This window comes from Coffea arabica, chromosome 10c, assembly GCF_036785885.1.
Source record: "Coffea arabica cultivar ET-39 chromosome 10c, Coffea Arabica ET-39 HiFi, whole genome shotgun sequence".
NCBI classification, from domain to species: Eukaryota; Viridiplantae; Streptophyta; class Magnoliopsida; order Gentianales; family Rubiaceae; genus Coffea; species Coffea arabica.
This window is the reverse complement of record NC_092329.1, coordinates 1,371,738-1,393,555: the sequence shown is the minus strand read 5'-3', so window position 1 is coordinate 1,393,555 and position 21,818 is coordinate 1,371,738. Positions and strand designations below refer to the sequence as shown.

The 21,818-nt window shown below is 36.5% G+C and overlaps 2 protein-coding genes across 5 annotated transcripts; both read right to left on the bottom strand.

Annotated features, from left to right (window-relative positions):
* Positions 1–6,985: 6,985 nt before the first annotated feature.
* On the bottom strand, positions 6,986–10,646 carry LOC113714620 (uncharacterized). The gene is made up of 2 exons (XM_027238556.2): positions 10,101–10,646; positions 6,986–7,628 (listed from the first exon to the last, which is right to left on the bottom strand). The coding sequence occupies exons 1-2, from the start codon at positions 10,490–10,492 to the stop codon at positions 7,424–7,426; spliced, it is 597 nt and encodes a 198-aa protein (XP_027094357.1). The 5' UTR covers positions 10,493–10,646; the 3' UTR covers positions 6,986–7,423.
* A 2,575-nt stretch (positions 10,647–13,221) lies between these two features.
* On the bottom strand, positions 13,222–21,588 carry LOC113714517 (uncharacterized protein ycf45-like). Of its 4 annotated transcripts, none has more exons than XM_072069308.1 (9): positions 21,189–21,587; positions 20,701–20,763; positions 20,274–20,351; positions 18,903–19,123; positions 16,899–16,971; positions 16,488–16,772; positions 15,261–15,404; positions 14,182–14,228; positions 13,222–13,601 (listed from the first exon to the last, which is right to left on the bottom strand). In XM_072069308.1, exons 1-9 carry the CDS (start codon positions 21,522–21,524, stop codon positions 13,577–13,579), a joined length of 1,272 nt encoding a protein of 423 aa, XP_071925409.1. In that variant the 5' UTR covers positions 21,525–21,587; the 3' UTR covers positions 13,222–13,576. The 4 variants fall into 4 exon arrangements, with proteins under 4 accessions (XP_071925409.1, XP_071925408.1, XP_071925410.1 ...); XM_072069307.1 differs by having other exon boundaries at positions 14,182–14,232; positions 21,189–21,583; XM_072069309.1 differs by lacking the exon at positions 15,261–15,404 and having other exon boundaries at positions 14,182–14,232.
* Between the last annotated feature and the right edge of the window lie 230 nt (positions 21,589–21,818).

The following is a 21,818-nucleotide window of genomic DNA, read 5'->3' as shown; positions in this document are numbered from 1 at the left end:
AATGTATAGCTTTTTGGGCCTCAAATGTTACTTAAATAGTAAAAATAGGGGAGGTAGATGTAATTTTTAAAATTTAAGCGGAATTTTCTATAATTGTTAAAAACCTCAAGGGAGGTATGTGAAATTAACCCAAGAAGAAAAGGTCGTATTTAATCTTTTGAATATTTATTCGCTACCTTTCCTTGGCTTGGCGTTCTTTAATATACTTCCCCTGCTTTCGAAGTAGGAACACCAATTGGAAGTCAACGCGGATTCTCGTCCCTGCACAGTTCCTGTAGTCCAAAATCAACGTCAAAAGAACATTGAAATTTAAGACAATTTTCCCTACTTACTTTCGGTTCGATAATAAGTAATGCATTGGGTCACAGATACGTTTTCTAATCTGTTCACACCACAAAAGGGCTGTAAATACATTTTCTAATCCGGTCACACCACAAAAAATACTATAATAATTATTTTAAATAATATATCAAATAATATTCTATTCAAACAGCCCAAAATATTAGCCTTGCATGTGTCTTATTAACACTCTGTCTTTCTTCTTTACTTGACCTTTTGACTATTTTTTGAAATCAATTTATGGTCATTTATGCAGAGTTTTGGTGATGGATTTTGCACATTTTTACTTCATTCTATAAGGTCATAATAAAGTTGTAATGAGAGGAGAGGTGGTAATTGAGCCTAAATCCCAGTGGATTATCTATGTCCATTTGGACGGGATAGCCTAAGAAGATTTAATATTGCATATGGGATTAATTCCATGTATTTTCAAAACGTTATTGATCTTAAAAGTTACATTGTACCAAAAGTTTTTCCTTAGGTTGGATATATAAGTTTTTCCTTAGGTTGGATTATCTATGTCAATCCTAAGCCTGCTCCGGCCAATGCAGTAGGTACAACCGCATTCGTGTTGGTCATCACAACTCTTTCGTCTGGTGATCTTCACTAGTGGTTGTGCATCTGGTGACCTGTTCCTGTTCTGCGATTTTTATCATTGCCTAATTGCTCTTCTTGAAACTCTAGCCACTCTGTCTTTGCATGATCTAAGATTGACATATGATCCCTACATTTTCTTTTGAACTAGCATGCATTTCTGGCTTTCCAAATTTGTCAGATTATGTTTGCTGTCAGTGTAATGTGATCTTCCCCTTGTGGTCTTTTCCTAGCATTTAATATACCTTCTCACCATCTCTAGAAATTTTTCTCCATTGTAGTAATCCATCCCATTGTATTGAGGCCATTTTTCATATAATTTCTGCAGAAGAAGATTATATGTTCCACTGTTTCTTCCTCTTCCCCATAGCACTTGCATAATGGAGACCCTTTTCCTATTCTTCTGTGCACCAATTTATTCATAGGAATGCTATTGTGTAAACATCTCTATATGAAGTGCTTGATCTTTTGCTTCAACTTCAATCCCCACAAACTCTTCCATATTTTTTCCTTTTGTTGGGAATAGCTGGTTCCTTCAATGCCTTGATTTGCCTGCCCCCTCTGTCTTACCTTCTTTTTTTCCATTGCACATCTAGGTTTCACTATGTATGTTCCTGATTTTGAGTATTTCTAGTAGACCATATCCTTTCTGGGAAACATACTCAGAGGCATCTTCAGTATCTATTTAGCTTCTTCTTCTAAGAGGTCTCCTCTACCAGCTCCTTGCTCCATCCCCGTTCTTTGATCAAATCTGCTACTATTTGCAATTGATAGCTAGAGGGTTTTCGTGATTCTATTTTCCCTGTAGGTGTTCCCATGAGCCATTTGTCCTTCCAGATATTTATCGTGGTCCCATCTCCAACTCTCTTCCACATACCTTTCTAAAGAACAGTTCTAGAACTATAAATACTTCTCCATACGCAAGATGCATTCCTTGTGACTTCTTCCTCCAGATTTATTAGTGATAGTTTGTACTTTGCTTTCAGCACTTTGCTCACCAGTAAGTCAAATTGGAGTAAAAGTCTCCATAATTTCTTTGCTAATAGAGCACTATTAAAGTGTTCTAGATCTGTAAAATCCTAGACCTCCATCTCCCTTTATCTATGTGATTTTCTCCCAACTTATCCATTGCATCATTTGGTCCTCTTCGCCTTATCCTCTCCAAAACTTTGTCGCACGACTACAGATTTATGCACATAATCCTTTAGGTAGCATGCAGCATGCCATTGTATTAGTAGGTAAAGCCATAATGACATACTTGAGAAGCACCTCTTTCCTTACATAGCTGAGCAGCTTGTTTTTCTATCCTTGCATTTTGGATCTTACTTTATCTATAATGTAGGCAAAAACCTGCTTCTTGGATCCTATTATTGCAAGGGGAAGTCCCAAATACTTTCCACTCTTTGCTTCATTGATATTGTTAAGCTATTCACAAACCTATTTCCTTTACTGTTTGTTGCAATTTCTGCTAAAAAAAACAGCAGACTTCTCATAGTTAATGCATTGGCCTGATGTTGTCTCATATTTTGCGAGTATCTCCTGCATGACTTTGGCTTCCTATGGGTGTGCTTTGCAACAGAATAAGGAGTCATTAGCAAACAAATAAATGGGATAACACAGGGCCATTTCTACTCAATTTGAGACCTGTGATCTGTCTATTTGCTATTGCCTTTTTAATTATATTTGAGAGTCTTTCAACACTAAACAAAAAGAGATAGGGAGATAAAGGGTCTCCTTGTCTTATACTCCTACTAGGATGTACATAACCTACCCTTTCCCCATTGAAATTAAAAGAATAGGCCACTGAACACATATAGCTCATAATCCATCTTACAAAAATAGGATAAAATCCTATCTTTAACATCATTCTACCCACAAATTTTCATTTGACTATGCCATAAACCTTTGACGTATCTAGTTTAAAGGCCATAAAAGTAGTATTTTCTTTTCTTTTACTTTTGACAAAATGCATGATTTCATGAGCCAGGATGACATTGTCCATAATCTGTCTACTATGAACAAAATTGACTGAGAATGGCTAATGTAATGAGTAATGACTCTTTTTAGTCTGTTGGCTAGTATTTTTGCTATGATTCTGTAAAACACATTGCAAAGACTAATTGGCCTATAATTGGACAAAAAGATTGGATTTTCCACTTTAGGAATGAGGGTTATGCTATTCATTTATGTTTTTCAAAAGATGGCCATTATTCAGGAAACTGTGAATAGCAGATATCACTTCAACTTTAATGACATGCCAATATTTTTTAAAAAAACAAAGGTGTCATACCATCAGGTCCAGGAGTTTTATTTGGATGGATGGAGAAAATAACTGCTCTAACTTCTTTTTTCCTCCACAGGTTGTATCAAGTTTTGATTTAGTCTACTTGTAATTGATACAGGTACCCCTTCTAGCACTTATTCTGTTTCCTATTGCTGAGATGTGGTGAACGTTTGTTCATAGTATCTACAAATCTCCTAGACGATCTCTTGGCCATTTGTACACTATTCTCCATCTTCCTTTTGCAGACTGGTTATCCTATTTCTTTTCCTTTTTGCCTTCACATATGCATGAAAGTAAGCTATTATTCCACATCTATGGCAAAATCAGGGCATTTCCCATATCTAAACTCTATCCATATTGGCTTCCCATTGAATTTGATAGTAGTTCCTCTCGCCAAAGGCTGTGATATGTCAATTTTTGCTAACAGTTTCATATGTCTCCCTTCCTTTTCTCCTCCTAGTGGGATAATAACCTCTTTAACTGTCGAAAACATTTGTCCAATCTTGAACCCTACCACTTTGCTTAGCTAGTGGATTAAGAGGATCCACACTTGTATCCAAATGTAACATACATGAAAGGCTTCCGTGCTCTTCTCTATACCTAATGTTCATTGCTGTATAACCTGCCGTTGGTTATCATGATCCATGGTCTTCCATTTAAAGCTTTCTCTTTGGCTTTCTCCTCTTCGAAGTTAAACTTGTTGAGTGTAGTTTTTAACTCCTGTGAAATTAGCAATTTCCTCTCCCATGATTCTTCCTTTTAAGCTCAGCTTGCATTCTTCTACTCCTATCTGCACATTCTCTGCATCCAGATCTATTCTTTCCAGTTCTTTGTTGCTCAGGTCAAACCTTTGGAATGCTTTTGTAAGGATCTTTGCCATATCTTCGTGCTTATAGAACATGTCCTGTATCAATTGAAGCTTCCAAGACCAGATCTTTCTACTTCCTGGGTAGATTAGAAATAGAGCAATTAAAGTGAGTTAATGGAAAAACTACAGTTGAACAGAAAGCCACAGTATGAAAGAGTAAAATAAAACTGCACAAAAACGGTAAGATAATCAATATAAAAGGAGCCACTGGCCATTTGGTCCAGTGGTCATCACCCTCTTTGGTGATGCTGGAGGTCAGGGGTTCTACTCCTGCTTCCCTCAAATTTGCCACAATTTATGGTTGGTCTTAGTTGACCATCTCCCCTTACCCCCTACCCCTAGATTAGGTTAGATTAGGTTATAGGACATCTACTATTGTCGACAAAAAAAAAAATCAATATAAAAGGAAATCAAGGTTGTAGTGCTTTCTTGACCCCACAACCAACAAGCTCAAGGCTTAGCTATGCTCTTTAATGGGGGACAAAGTTAATGCTTGCATCCATTCTACTATAATAAAAGCCTTACATTACTAAATTTGCATTGAAACTAGAGGATATGAAAGTCTGTTGTATGGTCTTGGATGTTGAGTGTTTTGGATCGCTCAGGTATTCTTTGATTGAGGGTTTGCAAAAGGGTTCTGAAATCTTGTTTTGAAATTTTGAGTGTTCGAAATTTTTTGGAACTCCTCCAAAGCGGAGGGAAAATCTCCACTAGAGAGAGAAAGCTCTCATTTAGAGAGATAAAACATTAATACGCTATATACCTGGATCAACCAAAAAGTCACCTTATGTCTACAGATGTTCCTGACTTGTTTACCATCTTCATGTGGTTTGTTTAGCATCAAATCGGCCAATGAAACTCTCTAAGATGTTTTTCAAGCAGCTTGTCGGAACAAACTTGTGTGGTTTAAGGCAATGTTTTAAAACTCTTATTGTTAATTGAATTGGTGAGGTGTCGGGGTCAAGGTTCAACCAATTGGATCGGTTCAACCTTGGTGCAATGAATTTTTTTAAAAATAATTTATATAAATATATATATGCACAATGCAATGGACTAATTTAAAACTTTATATGATGAAAAGTTTAATATTTTCAAAGAACTTGGATTTTTCAAAATAAAATTTTTAAGCTATAAGTTAAAACAAATACATTTTATCTCAATCTCAATTATATCTACAAAAAACAAATCTTAAATCCAATCCAAAAATATCACAATATTTTGAAATTATACAAAATTCACATATATGAGAATTAGATATTGCGAGTTTAAATTTTAATTCACGTTTTTGGGATTTAGATATTGAAATTTAAAAAAAAAAAGAAATTTAGAGTTTGGAGGAAGTTAAGAAAATCGAAAATAGAGATGAAAACTTGATAAGAAACAAAAAATGAGATGCAAGTGTGTGGTTGTAGCATTTAATAATTAGTCTTTAGGGTTAAAAAATAATTATTTTTTAAAATTTTTTCAATTTAATAAACAAAAAAATTAAAAGATGAAAAAAATCAATAAATTAAAACTAAAGAGATTTGATTAAAAGGGATGATAAAAGAAAAGAGAAGAGAGAGAGTTGAAGATTCGAAAAAAAATCATGAGATGATGAGATTTTTTAGGAAAAACGGAGAAAAGAAAGATGGATATTTGTTTCATATAAATATGGTATAAAAAGAGATTAATTGGATGTGATGGTGTAGTGGTTACTATGTTGGTCTCTATAACAAAGGTCTTGAGTTTGAAACTTGCTAGTTGCATTTTGCAAAATTTTAAAAAAAATATTGAGGGGAAAATTAAAAAATCGAAAATCACCGGCTCAACTGGATTTACTAGTTTGATGGATTTAACCTGTCTTGACCGGTTATTTGACAATATACAACTATAGTATAGAATCACACCGGTTTCATGGCTGGTTCACGATTCAACCAGCCGGTCCCGTCCGATTTTCAAAACATTGGTTTAAGGGACATATATCGAGACTGTTTTTATCACATGGTTAGTGTGTAGAGGAAGATTCAACACGCCACCGCATGAATGGTCCAGCGGAAGCGCCTCTCACCAGTGAATCTTGAGATCACAAGTTCGAGTCTCCGCTCCGCTGGATTTTTCCGCGCACTTAACGTGTTCGAGCCGAGTTGGGGCGCCGAGTCCGGGTCACAGGGGATTAGTCGGGACCCGTAAGGATTGACCCGAACACCCCTGTATCGACAAAAAAAAAAAGACTCGACGCTAAATCAATGTAGGAAGCTTGTGGAGTCGTGAATGATGATGTACGCGTGTTATGCGGGAATGATGTTGAAACTGTTGACCAATTATTTTAAGTTGCCCTTTTGCCTTTCCTATATGGAAGGAAGTCGTGCATCTGCGTAGTATGTATAGAGGAGCTCGTCCCCGGAGTGTGAAACTGTCTTGGCTGTGTGCGCATATGGTTCAGGATAATTTTGTAAACTATGTGTAGAGATTGGCCTTTGTAGCAACAATCTATTTTGTTTGGCAGGCACCGAATATGAGAATCTTTAAGCATCAAACTTGAATGCCAGAGCAAATATTGTAGCAGATTAAGTTTGATGTTCACGCAGCACTGGCTAGGAAACATGGTGTTCGAAAGTGCAGGGAAAATTAGAAACCGAGCATTGCTTGGCATTTTGACTAATCTATTTTCATTTAGCTTGGTGTACTACATTATTCGTGTATATCTTACATGGTTGCAAAGCATGAGTTGTACTTCAAGTTAATCGCTTGTATGGACAAAATATCTATATTTTGATTCGATAAAATTCTGAGCTTACAAGAAAAAAAAAAAAATCTTTCAATAGAAATTATTTGTTGCATCACAAATATAATTTTCAATACATCTTTTTATTTTGTCAATTATTTTTTTATCATACATACATTATTATCACGAAAAGTGCTATAATAATTATTTTAAACAATATTATTTCCCATCCAAACACACCACATTCTCACCTATGATGCACAGTAAGTAGAATCTATCCTCAATTTGGAAGTCCAGATACATGTCCTCAGTTCGGACAGCATTCTAACATTCTCAAGGCATCATATCGGTAACTATAAAAATTCTAGATATCTTCTTTTATCCGCAGTCTGCCTTCCTTGATACAAAACCAGCGTCCAAACACTACATTCGACAAACTAGTTACACGGTATCCAGTTGCAATTTTTGCTCTTCTGGGATTAGAGATTTCATGTAATTTCAACATTTTAGAAGCATCACAACTGCAGAAGCACGCTTGACAACGTAGACAAGTAATAATCACTGTTCAATATCCATTTTGCTAGTAATCATAGGCTGGTAAAACTTGCAGAGCCATGCACCGAGACTGCAGTTAATCGAAGTTGTAATGCTTGTCCACAGCCTCTGAGACATCCCAAGTGCAGCTCATACCCTTTGGGAATTCAACCAAGTCACCAGCACCAATTTCCACAACTTCCTCAGATCCGTCAGGATAGACTTTAACCTTTCCCTTCAGTAGGTAGCACGTTTCCTTGGATGAGTATGTCCATGGGAATTTGCTAGGAGGACACCCCCACCTACGGAACAATAGAGCTATTAACAAGGTAGACCATTGTGTCTGTAGCCATATCGTACACAGGAAACATGTGCTATTGCTCAACAAGCAAAAGCAAAAAGACTAAGATAAATGGTTGAATTGAAATTCAAAATCACTTGGTTTCATGAATACTTGGAGACTAAAATTTTTGCGTGGCTACAAAGGAAGCAAGACTTCCCACCTAAGAAAACATATCAGTACCACAAATGTTATTGCAACTTAATTTAGCTTATTCTTAAGCTTGATAATTCAGTTATATGGATGGAACAGCACAAGGATGCTAAGAAAAGAACCAGTGGGAGTGAATTGGCGGGTGTGTGTATTGCACAATTTCAACTTAATTCATACAATGTATCACCCACTCTGAAACTATCAATCAGAACTTATCAGGAACATACCATTCTCTTATTCAAGCACACAGCCCCTTGTTACATTGTAAAAACTGAAGAATCAAGAGCGTGTATCATCGAAGAGAGTGGGATATGGGATATGGTCATCATGGTAGGAAAGTAGCTCTAAGAGTGTGTCTGTTCTATATATATATATATATATATATATATATATATATATTACAGTTACAGGTATTTAGGTAATTGAGCTATTCCACGGGAAATTCTCAGCAATTATATGTATTGACTCATAGGGTTTGGGTTACGTAATCAGATATTGGTCATGGATTTCGAAGGTCACGCATTAATAAAGCCAAAGACGGAGCTCTTGAATGAAAATCCTACCGCCTGTCTTAAGTGAACAGGCCTCTCTCTTCCCCCCCTACTGGGGAAATCTTTTCTATATTGATCAGGCAAGGCTCGGACATTGGTGATCAACGGTAAGTGCTACAGGGAGGAAAGAATGGCAAAAGAAAGGATTATTATTGGATGTAGTTCCATCGATCTCACTGAACTATTCCTCCCTTGTTCAACTCTTTACTAGAAAACTCAGCCTTTTTCTTCCGAACTATTAGGGCCGATTGATTTCGAACAAGCAGAAGTGGGGTGTCAACCAAAATAGTTCGGTGAGACCGATTGAACCAAGCAGAACGATTAGGATTAGGCACAGTTAATTAAAGCTGAACCAAGGAAAATTTCAAACAACTGCCAAGAATAGGTATTCAAAATTTCCTGGACTCAAGAGAACAGTATATGCAAACATGGTTTACACAACAAAGACTATATGGGTTAAAAATTCGTTTTTCTCTTTTCTTTATTTCCCTTTCGAATGAAGTATCACCTGAATGAGGTTTCAGTAAAGCACAACAAATGTAGTTACATTTTCCTTAAATGATGAAATGCACCCAATCACATTTAATCCGTTGTAATTTGCATTCAACAATTAGCGTTCTAGTCATTCATCTTCAAAGTATGGCAAAAGTCTACAAATTACATAGTTCAACTTCAAGCCATCACCCATACCAGGTGTCCTACTCCCATAGTGCCATAAGGGAACTCAATGAGAAGTTTCGTGCACTTGATAATTAATAGTTCCAAGGTGTTTCCTGATAGACCTACGCTCCCTCGTTGCTTTGTGAGCCCAGAAGTAAAAAAAACAAACCTTGGGCAATCTTTAATACTCGCTTTGCTCAGTAAATCCCGCCCTACCAATAAAGAGTCCCTCCCCACACTGTTAAGTACAGAAAAAACAAAGGAGAGAAGGGACATGCAATGACTATAGTTCTCTGCAAACAGTCATGGCAGATAGAAAAAAAGTCAGGAAATTTAAAGGGAGACTGAATACGGTAATATTATCCCAAACAATACAGTAATTGTTCTTCAGAAAAACAAGGGTGTCAATCCCAACTCTTAAAGGATTTCATAGTGAAAATATAAAGAAATAAAAGCTACCTTCTCGTTGGGTTAACAAAAACACCGGAGAGAAACGCGTAAAATATGACCCATAGAAGTTTAAAGAAGCTCATACTAGAAAATTGTGTAACAATGCTGAGAAAATTGGAAAATGCGACAAGTGAGTTTCACTCAAGAAAAGGAAAATTCAAGGAAAAATTGAATCCTGGCAGAAGAAGAGTAATCAAATCTTTAAAAGAAAAAAAAAAGGCATAAACATGGTTTATAAATCCTTCCCTCTCCTCTCACACCAAGCCAGAAGCTGGCAAGGGAAAGGCAGAGAAATTCCCAAATATTAGTAACTAGTGAGTAATAGTCAGAAAGCTGATATAGCAATTCATTTCATGTTGAAATAAAAAGGCCCAGAATTGCTTAAGAATACTACAGTAGTAATGACGAGCGATAACGAGAAGATCTGAAAATTTGTCCATGTCGTCATTTTATACACGAAAGCCAGACGAGACGGAAGACCATTCAATTATTGAAATTAAAAAAACAAAGGGATTCATTTCCTGCTAAGAGAAGGTGGGGGAAGAAAAATTAAAAATTACTAGGGAGTAGAAAAGACTCCAAAAAAGGGGATGCGTATATGGTAAGTGGGGTACGCTTACTTGGGCCAAGTTCTGACGCCGAGGTCAGAGAGCCTAGATTCAGGAGGGCTTTTAATGATCTTGATTCCGGATTTCTCGATGACGCTGGTTGCCATTGGGATTGGGGTCTCTGCTTCAGCTCTGATTACCGCTTCAGCTCTCCTCCCGTTAGCGTAGCACCTCTTTCTGCCCCTCGACGAAGACGACGAGAGCTTCGTTGGAGGATAAATACTAGCAGTACTAGTACTACTGGTGGCGGTGCTGCAGCAGCTATAATGATTGTGACTGTTTACGTTTTTTACATTTATAGTCTTATCAACGGGGGCTACTCTTACTACCATTCCAGACATCCCATACATTATGCTACTTGCACCGGTAGCTGCAATGTTTGTACTCAACCATGCCGATGCCATTCTAATTGCAATTTGCAATTCAATCCCGCCTATCTTTGTCCCCCAGTATGTACTAATAATAACCACTATATACAATAATCCAAGGCTTCAATTATCTAACCACTATTCCTGCTCTGATCTGTCAACTTGTCTATCTCTAAGTCTGCCAATCTCTGGACCGTTTGCTCTCATCCGCTCACTTCTTATCTTGTAGTCCGGGCCAACAATTCCCCGGCTGCCATGCGCCAAGACCTACCTCTTTAGCAATGTTTTGAAACTCAGGATGTTAATTGAACCGGCGAGATGTTCGGATCGATCGATTTAACTCTAATTCAATGAATTTTTTAAAATATAATTTATATAAATACATGTACAAAATAAAATATGCAATGGACTAATTTAAAACTTTATATGATAAAAATTAATATTTTTAAAGAACTTGAATTTTTACAAATAAATTTTAAATTATAAGTTGTAACAAATAAATTTCATCTCAGTCTTAATTGTATCTACCAAAAAATAATTTCAAATCCAATCCAAAAATACCACAATATTCTAAAATTATACAAAATTCACGTCCATGGGAATTAGACATTGTGAGTTTAAATTTTTAATTCACGTTTTTTGGATTTAGATATTACAACTTTTTTTAAAAAAAAAATAGAAGTTTGGAATTTGGAGAAAATCAGGAAAATAGAAAATAGAGATGCAAACTTGATAAAAAGACAAAAAATGAGAAGAAAGTGAGTGGATGTGACATTTAATAATTAATCTTTAGTGTTAAAGAAAACTTAATCTTTTTTTATATATTTTTTCATTTTAATATACAAAAACGAAAAAACCGCCAATTCAACGGTTCAATCCGGTTCTTACTAATTTTTAACTCCAGTCAACCCGAGATATGAACCGGATCAAAGTTTTGTTCAGTTCGCAGTTCGATCGATTGAACCGCCGATCCAATCCGATTTTCAAAACAATGTTCTTTAGAAAGTTGAATCTCTAACTACACATGAAATAAAATTGGGATTTGACGTACCAATCAATCAATCTCTTCTTACTCAAAACTTAGCTTGATTAACATTGGAACTTTGTATGTAAAATATTCAAATTATTAGAGTTAGATTTCATAAACATTGGAACTTTGCAACCAAAATATTCAAGCTATTAGAGTTTGACTTGATAAAAATTAATATTTTCAAACTCAACTTGGTATATAAACAAATCAAACTTGAACACAATTTCAAATACGATACAATGATCAAACAAACTTGAATACTAAGATATTTAATTCTGTTTACGGTGTAATAGTATAATTGAAATCAATGACATTTTTGTTAAATGTAATTTTTTTCTCTATTCAAACATTTTGGAATCCATATTTTGCTAAAATTTGGGAGTGGAAATCATTCTCTGTATTTAGGAGTGACTTCTCATGAAAGCTGTAATAACAAAGCAGAGGCCAGTGGGCTAGTTTAATACTACTAGCTTTTAGGAAGTAAATCACGGATCAAGATTTGGTTGTTGCATCATTAATTGCATGTTAATTGTTTAGGTGAATAATTAAAGAAATACTTCCTATGAGAACCGAGGCAGTGACGTGCAAGTTTATATGATTTTTTTTTTTTTTTTAATAGTAGTTTGTTTCTTTAAGTTTTTATTTCGTCCCCTTAATCTGGCATTTTTTGCTCCTGTAGAATTGAACCTGTGCGGTGGGTCAAAAAGTTGCCAAAAATTGGAGGTCTTGGACCATGACTTGCTTTCACGAATGACATGAGATCAACAATCTAATTACGAGGAGGGTAAATTTTTTTCTTTTTTTTTTTTGCAAAAAGCGAGGAATATTTTGTGCAATTTTCTTATTTTGATACTAATAAGCTATGAAAATAACAAGGGCATTATAGCTAAAAATTCATAGCTAATTCATAGTATTTTTTTTGTCTTGAATTCATAGTTTCATATGCACTAAATTCATTACAGTGCCTATCATTATCCTTTTTTTTTTTTTTTTTTTCCCAACAAACGCCTATCATTATCCACTCATACACTTTACATTCATTATTCGCATTACACTCAGAAATTGGTGTTAGCAAAAAATTTTCTCATTTTTTTTTGTCTGGTCAAAAGGTAAATTTTATAAAGTCAAATTTATGTCCTGTATGGATTGCAATTTTCTAAAATTTTTGTACTATAACAATTTGATATATATGAAATAAAAAAAAGAATTAAAAAATATGTTCACGAAAATCATAAAAATTTTGGTGAAAAATGACCTTCTAAACAAGGCCTTAGTGAATAGTTCGCCAAAGCGCATTGGAAAGTGGACATCGTTTGCGCTTGCAATGTTTCATATCCCTCGGAGTGCTGCTTAAAGCGTGGATCGACATTTGCCAGATTTATTTGTAGAAGGCTAGGGTATCAATTGGAAACCCTTGTCTATTCTACCCAGGTCTAAATAACAATGGAGACGAGGTATTAGATCTACTGAGAAAATGAATAGGGCGGGCATTCTTAGCTAAGGCAATCTTTGTCAGAGTGAGTTTTTTCATTTCAAAACATTTATATGAACAAGAACTTCCTCAATGTCAAATGTAATACCAATGCCACGTGGGGTTGGCGAAGTATTTTGCGGGGGAGGGACCTGCTTGAGCTGTAGCCCTCAAGTGTAGGGTGGTTACTGGCAGCGAAGAATTGGAATCCTGACCTTTAGAAATTAGAACCCCCTAAGAGGTGGCCCTCTTTTAATCACCATCTCGATATGAAAGTTACTGATCTCATTGAATTTTCCAGGATCTCTGGTAAGATCTCATGCAATGGATTTGAAAGATAAAAGTCGGAGTTGGTTAGAGATCCCAAGTCACCCAATAAGCTTCTTGACGGGATTCTAGGATCATTAAAAATCTCACCACCTACCTTATGCAAAGCTTTACAAGATCAATCATCCTTCATATGCAACAAAAAACCAGTAAAAGCCTCCATTCGTCAAGAACTATGTTAGAATCTCACATTCAAGAAGCTCTGTGCAAGCTGCTGACAGGATCAAACTGATATTACCAGTTCCCAAAGTGACAATTCAGGCTTCCATCTTCCATCTTTCAATCATGATTTTCATGTCTTTATCTCTTTTCCTAATCTGTAAAAGCAATGCATGTTAAATAGAATAGAGCCGTTCTGTACATTATACATTTCTAAAGGTAACCGCGTTTTAGGAGTTCTACCAGGAATTTGTGTTTTTCCATTTTGCAGAATCATTCGAGTTCTCATCATTTCAAGTTAAGCATGTTGAAGCTATTACCACAATTTGAGTTAACTTCTTAATCCCGTTATAGTTTTAGAAAGTTGGAACTTTTCCACTTCATCCGGACCTTCCTTTAACAACTAAATCGACCATCAATCAAGGATGCAAGATACTTCACCAAATATCTATAATGTGTATGGGGTAGAAACCTATTAAAGAACCTGGCTACTTTCACATTTTAGAGGAGTTTAAAAGCACATGTTGACCATATCCTAATCAGCAATGAGAAAGAACTCTTGCCAAGAGATATTAGGTTTTCAAATATACATCCATAGTTTTTTCTTCACTCAATTAATTGCTATATTTACAGCCTTTATTCTGTACCATATATATGCCCATGTTACAGCAGATTTAACTACCCTTTTAAAGCATAACCCAGAAATATCATGGAACACGGATAAAATACATTGCTTACCTCAACAAACGATTTCCTCCCACGAAGCAAAGCATCCACACTCCTTCCTGTCTAAATAATGAAATTGGAAAAAGAAAAAAATTATTCCACCTAAAATATCTTGCAAAGAGAAAAACAAAGTGATAAAGTTGTTTCAATCTAGACAAGAATCCTCTAGGTTTGACATTTGAAGACATCCACCATAACCATAGTACTGCTGGACCTCCAGCTTGATCTTAAATAACTTAACTGCACTGCTGGACTACAGGCAGTCAAACCTTAGATGATCAGGCACCTATCCTCTAATTCATCGCATACACGGCCAAACAAGAAGCCAACAATGCCTAAATTGGGGTCTTAAGTAAATGTTATAGAGCAAACCCAGCTGGTTATTTTGTTCTATGTATGGAAGATAAGAAGTTTTAATAGAGATCATGAAAGAAACAGAAACAGCAAAGTTTTACGCTAACACAAACTCAGTGCACAAGAATCCTTTTTCCCACAATATATGAATGACTAGATTTATCCGTACCAGAGAAAAATATTACTTGCATGTATTGAACCAATGGCCGCCTTACAAACAATGCCCCCACAAAAAAAAAAAAAAAAAGAATACTAAGACCTCCTTCCACACAATGCAGAGCAAAATTACATAGCACCAGAGGTTGCACAAGTGAACATTGAAAATAGAAAAAAAGAATATTTAAGTAACAAAAACAGCTTGAATTTGTGCAAAATTCAAGGGAAGGCCGTTGTTAGTGTCATTATAAACTTCTTAGCTCTGTCTTTAGTAGGCATTCCCTAGGTGGACTTTCCAATTAAAGACCGTACTATAGAGCATTCCATCATGAAGGATACAATTGCATGAGAAATAAACTAGACTTTTCTTGTCACTAACAATCCTAAAGCACAGATGCAAACAACCCTTTGCCATACCCCACCAAAGAAATAGGAGAGAAAAATATAGGTCAAAGAAATAGGCGAGAAAAATATAGTAAAAAAAAAATAACGAAAATAAAATTTATCAACATGGAAGACACAAGGTGTGAAATAGATCTTAATTCAGGATTTCAATGATTACCAAAAAATAAACAACTAACCCGATGTATGGCCCAATAGTCCCGCTCCCTAACCTCAACCAAAAAAGGAAATGTGGGAGAAGCCACTCTCTCAAAGATGATTTTTTTGCTATTTCTTACTCGGGCTTCTTCATCACCTAATGTTACGCTTTTCACTCCACCAATCTGAATATTCAACATTGAAAAAATCAATATTGTGTCAAATCATTTCATTAAAAATATAAAAGAAATTATGCATGCCAATTCTGCATGACACCTAAGGATTCTGCATGCAACTTTCCCATAGCTCCTAAGGATTCTCTATAATCTTAAGATATTCAAACCAAAGAACTTGAAATGCTTGAGCAATATGAAACTGAACTAGGGTGACAGCCACTATTGTATGTCTGTGGAACATTGTCCTCAAGATCATGCGTTATTCATCTTCTAATATGCAAATGAAAGATTTGAGGCTGATGTTGGATAGAGAAATTTTATCAACGTCAATCACTTGTTTTCATAAGATTTCGGATTACCCCTCCCCATAAAACTATACTGAATATGCTTACATCTGCACTTCTAGGTTAACATCCTATATAAGAGTACAGCAGCAAATAAGCCTAATAGCTCTATGCCTGGTTCTTGTTTTTATGACTACCTTTATAAAATCCTGTGACTATTAGTGAAAAAACAAATTTGATTATATAGTTTTGGATACCGATTTGAAAAATGCTGAAAAAACAAGCACCAGACTCCTAAGTAAAATGAAGATGCTTTCACTTCCTCTTTAAAGGATTCAAATAACAGCATCTACTTTACATAAATGAGGACTTGGAATGAGTTCCCACAAACAACACACTAATTGCTGTACCTCTCTCCCTTCTCCTCAGCCTTCCAACATGCTTTCTACTCCCCCTCATCCTTCTCGCAATCATACCAGCAACTTACCCACAAAACATTACAATTATCCATGTACTAAATATCGAAAAACTATGACTGTTTAAATTAATCAAAACAAGACCACAGCAATTTGTGAGTTATCAAACAAGTGAGTTTTTTATGGCCCCCAGACATTCTTGACAAATTCAGCTTCGCATGATCACTTTGTATGGCAATCAATTTAGTGGAGATAACAATGACAACTAAGGATCAGGATAATTGAAGATCTCTACAAGTTGGGAAGATGCAATTGATATTGCAATATGATAAGAACAAAGGATCAAACAGATTACTTTCATATTAAGAATTTCCAGAAGGATCTAAACAAACCAGGTCCACTAGGATAGGATTCTTGACAATGTTCTCCAGCCCCTCACCGTGAGCAGTGCCTACAAGCATAACTCCTCTCTCTGCAATAGTTCGACAAGCATTAACTTCAGATTCTGTGCCAATCTCATCAATTATAATCACCTCAGGCATGTGATTCTCCACTGCTTCAATCATAACTAAGTGCTGCATAGAGGGCTCAGGAACCTGCAATCTTCTTGCACTTCCTATTGCAGGGTGTGGAACATCCCCATCACCTCCGATTTCATTGCTGGTGTCAACAACCACCTATTCCATTTAGGGATCTTGGTTGATCAGTTTCTTAAGTAGAGAAGAAAATATATACAAAGCTGTGATAGTGTTGGAAGTGGACTGACAAGTGATGTAATACAGAAATACTTAAACATAACAAACCACTCTCTTTTGAAGATCATGCGACAGGACCCGAGATAACTCCCGCATTACTGTAGTTTTGCCTACGCCAGGTCTGTTAAACACAAGACATTCATATCAATAAAGCATGTGAGCTACAAGAACTACAAGAAAGTAAATCAAACTTAGCAAAGCAAATAACATAATACAACTTCTGAGCAGAAATTGGAAGCAATTGAGGGTCAGATCATATGAATGGAGCAGTGTGGTTGTTTTAAGGCATCGGCGTCTCAGGATCCATACTTGTTTGGGAACAATTACATAAATGTGCTATATTTCCACTCCATCATAGTAAAGATATCAATGTAGTCTAAATCCAGAATGGTATATGTGCTCAGAAATGAAGACTAGCTAACCACAAGCTATATGATTCTAATCCAAGCACTGCACATAACAGTGCATGCAGTTTGCACAGTATCACAGGTCACATGGATTAACTTTTTCTTTGATTTGATACCGGAAATACATTGGGTGTGTTTGGATTGCCAATTTTTCAAAGAAAAATTGTTACGTTTTCCGTGAACACATTTTTCATTCATCTTTTTACCTCATATATATCAAATCGCTATAGTAATTTTTCTACAAAAAATTCAGAAAAATGCAATCCAAACGAGGACATTACTTCTCAGTCTGGTCTATTTACCACCCAAATCAACCCAGAATAAACTGAAGAAAGTTAAAATGCAAGCTTTGCACCTTATGTGTTCACGTATCCTTGTTCTGATAAGTAACTTTCATCAATACGATCAGACTGGCATACAGTAAGTATATACCTCATCTAAATCATCCTATGAAATCCACAATAACTAGATACAAGAAGAGCAGTATATTAAAAAAAGGTGGAAAATGAAGTTGCAGTTATAAATCGACAAATGGACTTATTTTTGCTCCTTTATCTTACATTACAAGCAATCTCAGAGGCCATCTAAATGCATAAAATGAAGAATCTTTATGATCAGGTTTTTCTCCAAGTTGGAGGGGATAAGACAATAGCCGGGCCACATGGAAGAATGCCAAAGAGGATTGAAGGCATGAACAAAGTAAATATCATGTATAAGCTACGAAGGCATGGTTCCTGATAATTGGACTGATTTCCAAAGGAAATATTTGACACAAGCTTTGTAATCAAGAAAAAGAACTGAATCAATTCAAAAGAACACAACATTAATCAACCTACTGAAGGTTGAATTGAGATGTCATGTAAGTTTTATTGTGTCAATTAATCAGTCTGTAGAACTGCAATTTGATTTAGCAAATATTAGACGTGTGCATGTAAAGTTATTCACTGCAGATTTTTCTAGTGACATTAAGCCTTATAAATTTTCTTCATGGATAACTTAGTGCTTGGTCTTCTCTTTTCAGACACCAGAGAGAGCCCACGTGCTTTACAAGAATATTATTGCCTAAAAATGATACTCCCTTCATCCCATTGAAAGTGTTATACTTTCCATTTTGGGATGTCCCAAAATGTTTGTCATGTTGAGAAAGTCAAAGCACTTTTTAATCTCTCCTTCCAATATAGTCCGTCCCTTTAATCATATGCATGTTATCATTCAAATTCAAAATTTGAATTTGTGGGGGTAAGATTGGAAAGAGAAGTACAAACATCACAATCAAACCACTATTCTTAAAAGGTTGTATTCCCAAAACATGACAAAATAATTGGGACGGAGGGAGTAGTTATGTTCATATTCTTTTTAAGTCCAGTCAGTATTTGTACCTCTCTCTTGCAATTTTATAATAGGTAGATGGGGGTTGCATGTGAATAAGATAATGCTATAGCTGAGTTTCATGGAATGCTAGGTAAAGAGAAATTAGAATGAGCAATATTTGTCAAAGGAATATTAGACCACAATACAGTAATATAATTCTGAAACACCAGTGACCTGGTTAAGAGAAATTCTTTCCATTTCAATTCTTTTGTGCAATGCCTATTAAGGTCTAAGAAGAACTACATCTGTATAGGAGATTAGTTTGCTAACTGACCTTCCAACAAACAAGATGCTCTCACTGAAGTCAAGCAAATCCCTAACCATGCTAACATGCCCCTGGATTGCCCTTCCAACTCTGCATGTCAAACCAATAACTTGACCTTTCCTGCTCCTAATTGCAGATATGCGGTGCAAGGTACCCACAATGCCAGCTCTATTATCATCTCCAAATTGCCCAATTGCATTTTGAGCGTACTCTAGCTCTTCTATTGTCACCTGGTTAATCAAATGGCTTAAAATATATAGGGTAAAGTGCACCATGGCCTATTAATCTATTTTAAATCTTTTTTCGTGTCAATTGGCCCACTAAACTACTCAAACCGTGAAATTAACCCATTATGCTAGTTTCTTCTGTTAACTCAGATGGCATAATGCTAACGTGAAAGGCAAATGCCTTTGGCAAGGACAAAAGCGATATCTTGTCTAAAATCCATCTTCCCTAATCGACTAATCCTTCTTCTCATCAGATTAGCTTGACTAATTTCAGTTTAACATCATCTATGAGAATTCCGTTATCCTTCGTGTACACATTCTTTCATTCTTTGAACTTTCGACATAGCTTTCCCATTTGTCAAGAACTATGCTGCAGAATCGTCCATCTTTTCGAGCATGGCAAACCCTGCAATTAGCCCTTTCTACTTCAATTCATCATTCTTCTTTATCCTCATCCTCATGACCCTTTGGAACGAGATGATGTCATCTTTATTGACTTCTATATTATTATCTTATTATCTGAAGACTGTTTTGCTGCACTACCTTTGGTTCCTAGCGCTATGGGTTCATCATGGGTTGCTCTAATTGATGAGTGTTGAGCAGTGGCTCTGAGGGGAGTTGGGGTCCTCGGTGGCTGTGGTGGTTGACAATCGGGTCGCCTATAAGTTGTTTCTTGAACCTCTCTTCCTAATCTGATGACAAAAAGATTTTAATCGATAGAAGATATATCTTAATGAACTAGGGAAGGTAGGTTGAGGCAAACTGCTGTTTTAGTCCCCACTGAAAGCATCTGTCTCACAGGTGTTCTGTCTAAGTTAACTGAAAAAGCTAACGGAATGGGCTGATTGCATCAGTTTGAATAGTTTAGCATGTCAATTGACACCATAACAAGTGGAATGACCGAGCTGAGAACTTGAAATAGTTTGATGGGTTACCATACACTTTACCCAGATATATAATCAGAATAATTGAATTAGACTACCGTATAGACAGTTCATTATATTAAGTACTACCTTTCCAGATGCTCAATATGAAGTCAAATTTGTATTATCGTACCATAAACCAAGAAGCCAGTAGGATATTGCAAGAGGCATGCAGATAATTCAGCAGAATTCAATAAACCAAGGAAGAATCATATAATCTAGCGATTCACCTCAGTGTCCCTTAAAACCTGCCTCCCACAATCACCAGCATAGCATGCTTGTGGCAACTTTCCCAGGTCCAAGATCACCTATTGGTAGAATGAAACCAGAGAGTTTAGTTGTGGGACATCATCTATAGCTAGTTATCTGAAAGCTAGGAAAATTAAGCCAGTTAGTTTTGTGTCGTCGAGATGATGCTGCCCTTGTAATTTTGCCGCCAATGATAAACTTTGGGGTTGGAAAAGAATACTTTCCGCCTCGTAAGATGGCAATTCTCAAAGAAACGACCAGAAAACATCAAATGGGCCATTATTCGAAGAGAACAAAAGATGAAATAAATAAATCTGACTTTATCACTTTGCAGAATGGCATGTGCCATTTCAAGCAAGAGGGTGGACTTCTCGTTTAGAAAATACTGGATGGAAAACATCAACGGACCTCTAAGAGCTGAGATTGCTTGGAGTCATGCATAAGGATATTACGCAAATCGCAAGGAAGAATCTGCACCCAAAAAGAAAAAAGAAAAGGCAGAAGTCATCTCAAGAATCCATTTGCAGAAAAGAAACTACTATGTCATCACTTGGCATCAATTTTGCACCGCATGGCAGCTAAGGAGACCAAGTGCAATTAGCAAAGAGACTTGATTTTAGAAAAAGAAATAAAAAAAAAAAGAGTCAGGATCTTTATTTGTTTTTTTGGTGAGAAATGTTGTAGCAAAGTCGTCGAATAGTACTTAAGAAAAAAGGACATGTCAGCATCCCAGTGTGTAAGGGAGGAGAAAAAGATCCAACAATCAGTATCAGTTGTACAACTGAGGAAGATGCTAAGATTCAAGGATGAAAAAAAAGTATAATAGAGAGAGTGATAAAATAAATGAGGGGGGGGGGGTGGGGGTGGTTTTGCGGGGTGTAGGGGAGAAGAGAAACCTGAAACAGAGCGTGGATGTCATCGTAGTCGTCATCCCGAACAAGAACCTGGTTGAGATTCGTGGAGGCAGATGATGTAGAGGTGAAAGGCTGATATAGATGATGGTGTTGGAGTAGGGTGGTCAGGCGAGGGAAATTATTTGTAGGACTGGTATAGTGCTTTTTACCAGTAGGAGTACCCGCCGCATAACCGCCGTTGAGGAGCTTGAGTTGGAGGGGTGCAAGTGGAAGTGCGTGGGTGGTCGGATGATTCTTGTTTTTTAAGGAAGAAGCAGCTCCAACTCCAACTCCCATTCCCATTATTTCCATTTCCCTTCCCTCCGTTGTTGCCACCATTGGCTGCTATGCAGCAAGCTTCTGTAACCTCACACTGCAGCTAAGTAGTGCTTCGGTGGGATTACCAGCTACACTCCCCCGCCAAAGCCCACTTCCCCCCCCCCCCCCCCCCAACCCAGTCCTTAACGCTGAAAACCGGCCCAAATTAAAAACAAAATCCATTGATAACTGCTGTCGAAAATCTGCATTTGCTGTCTCTTTCTTTTTTTTTTTTGGGCATAATTTGGCCTCCACACGGATAGATTAGAGCAGCTCGAAAGAGATGGACAAATTTGAAAATGAGTAGTTTAAATT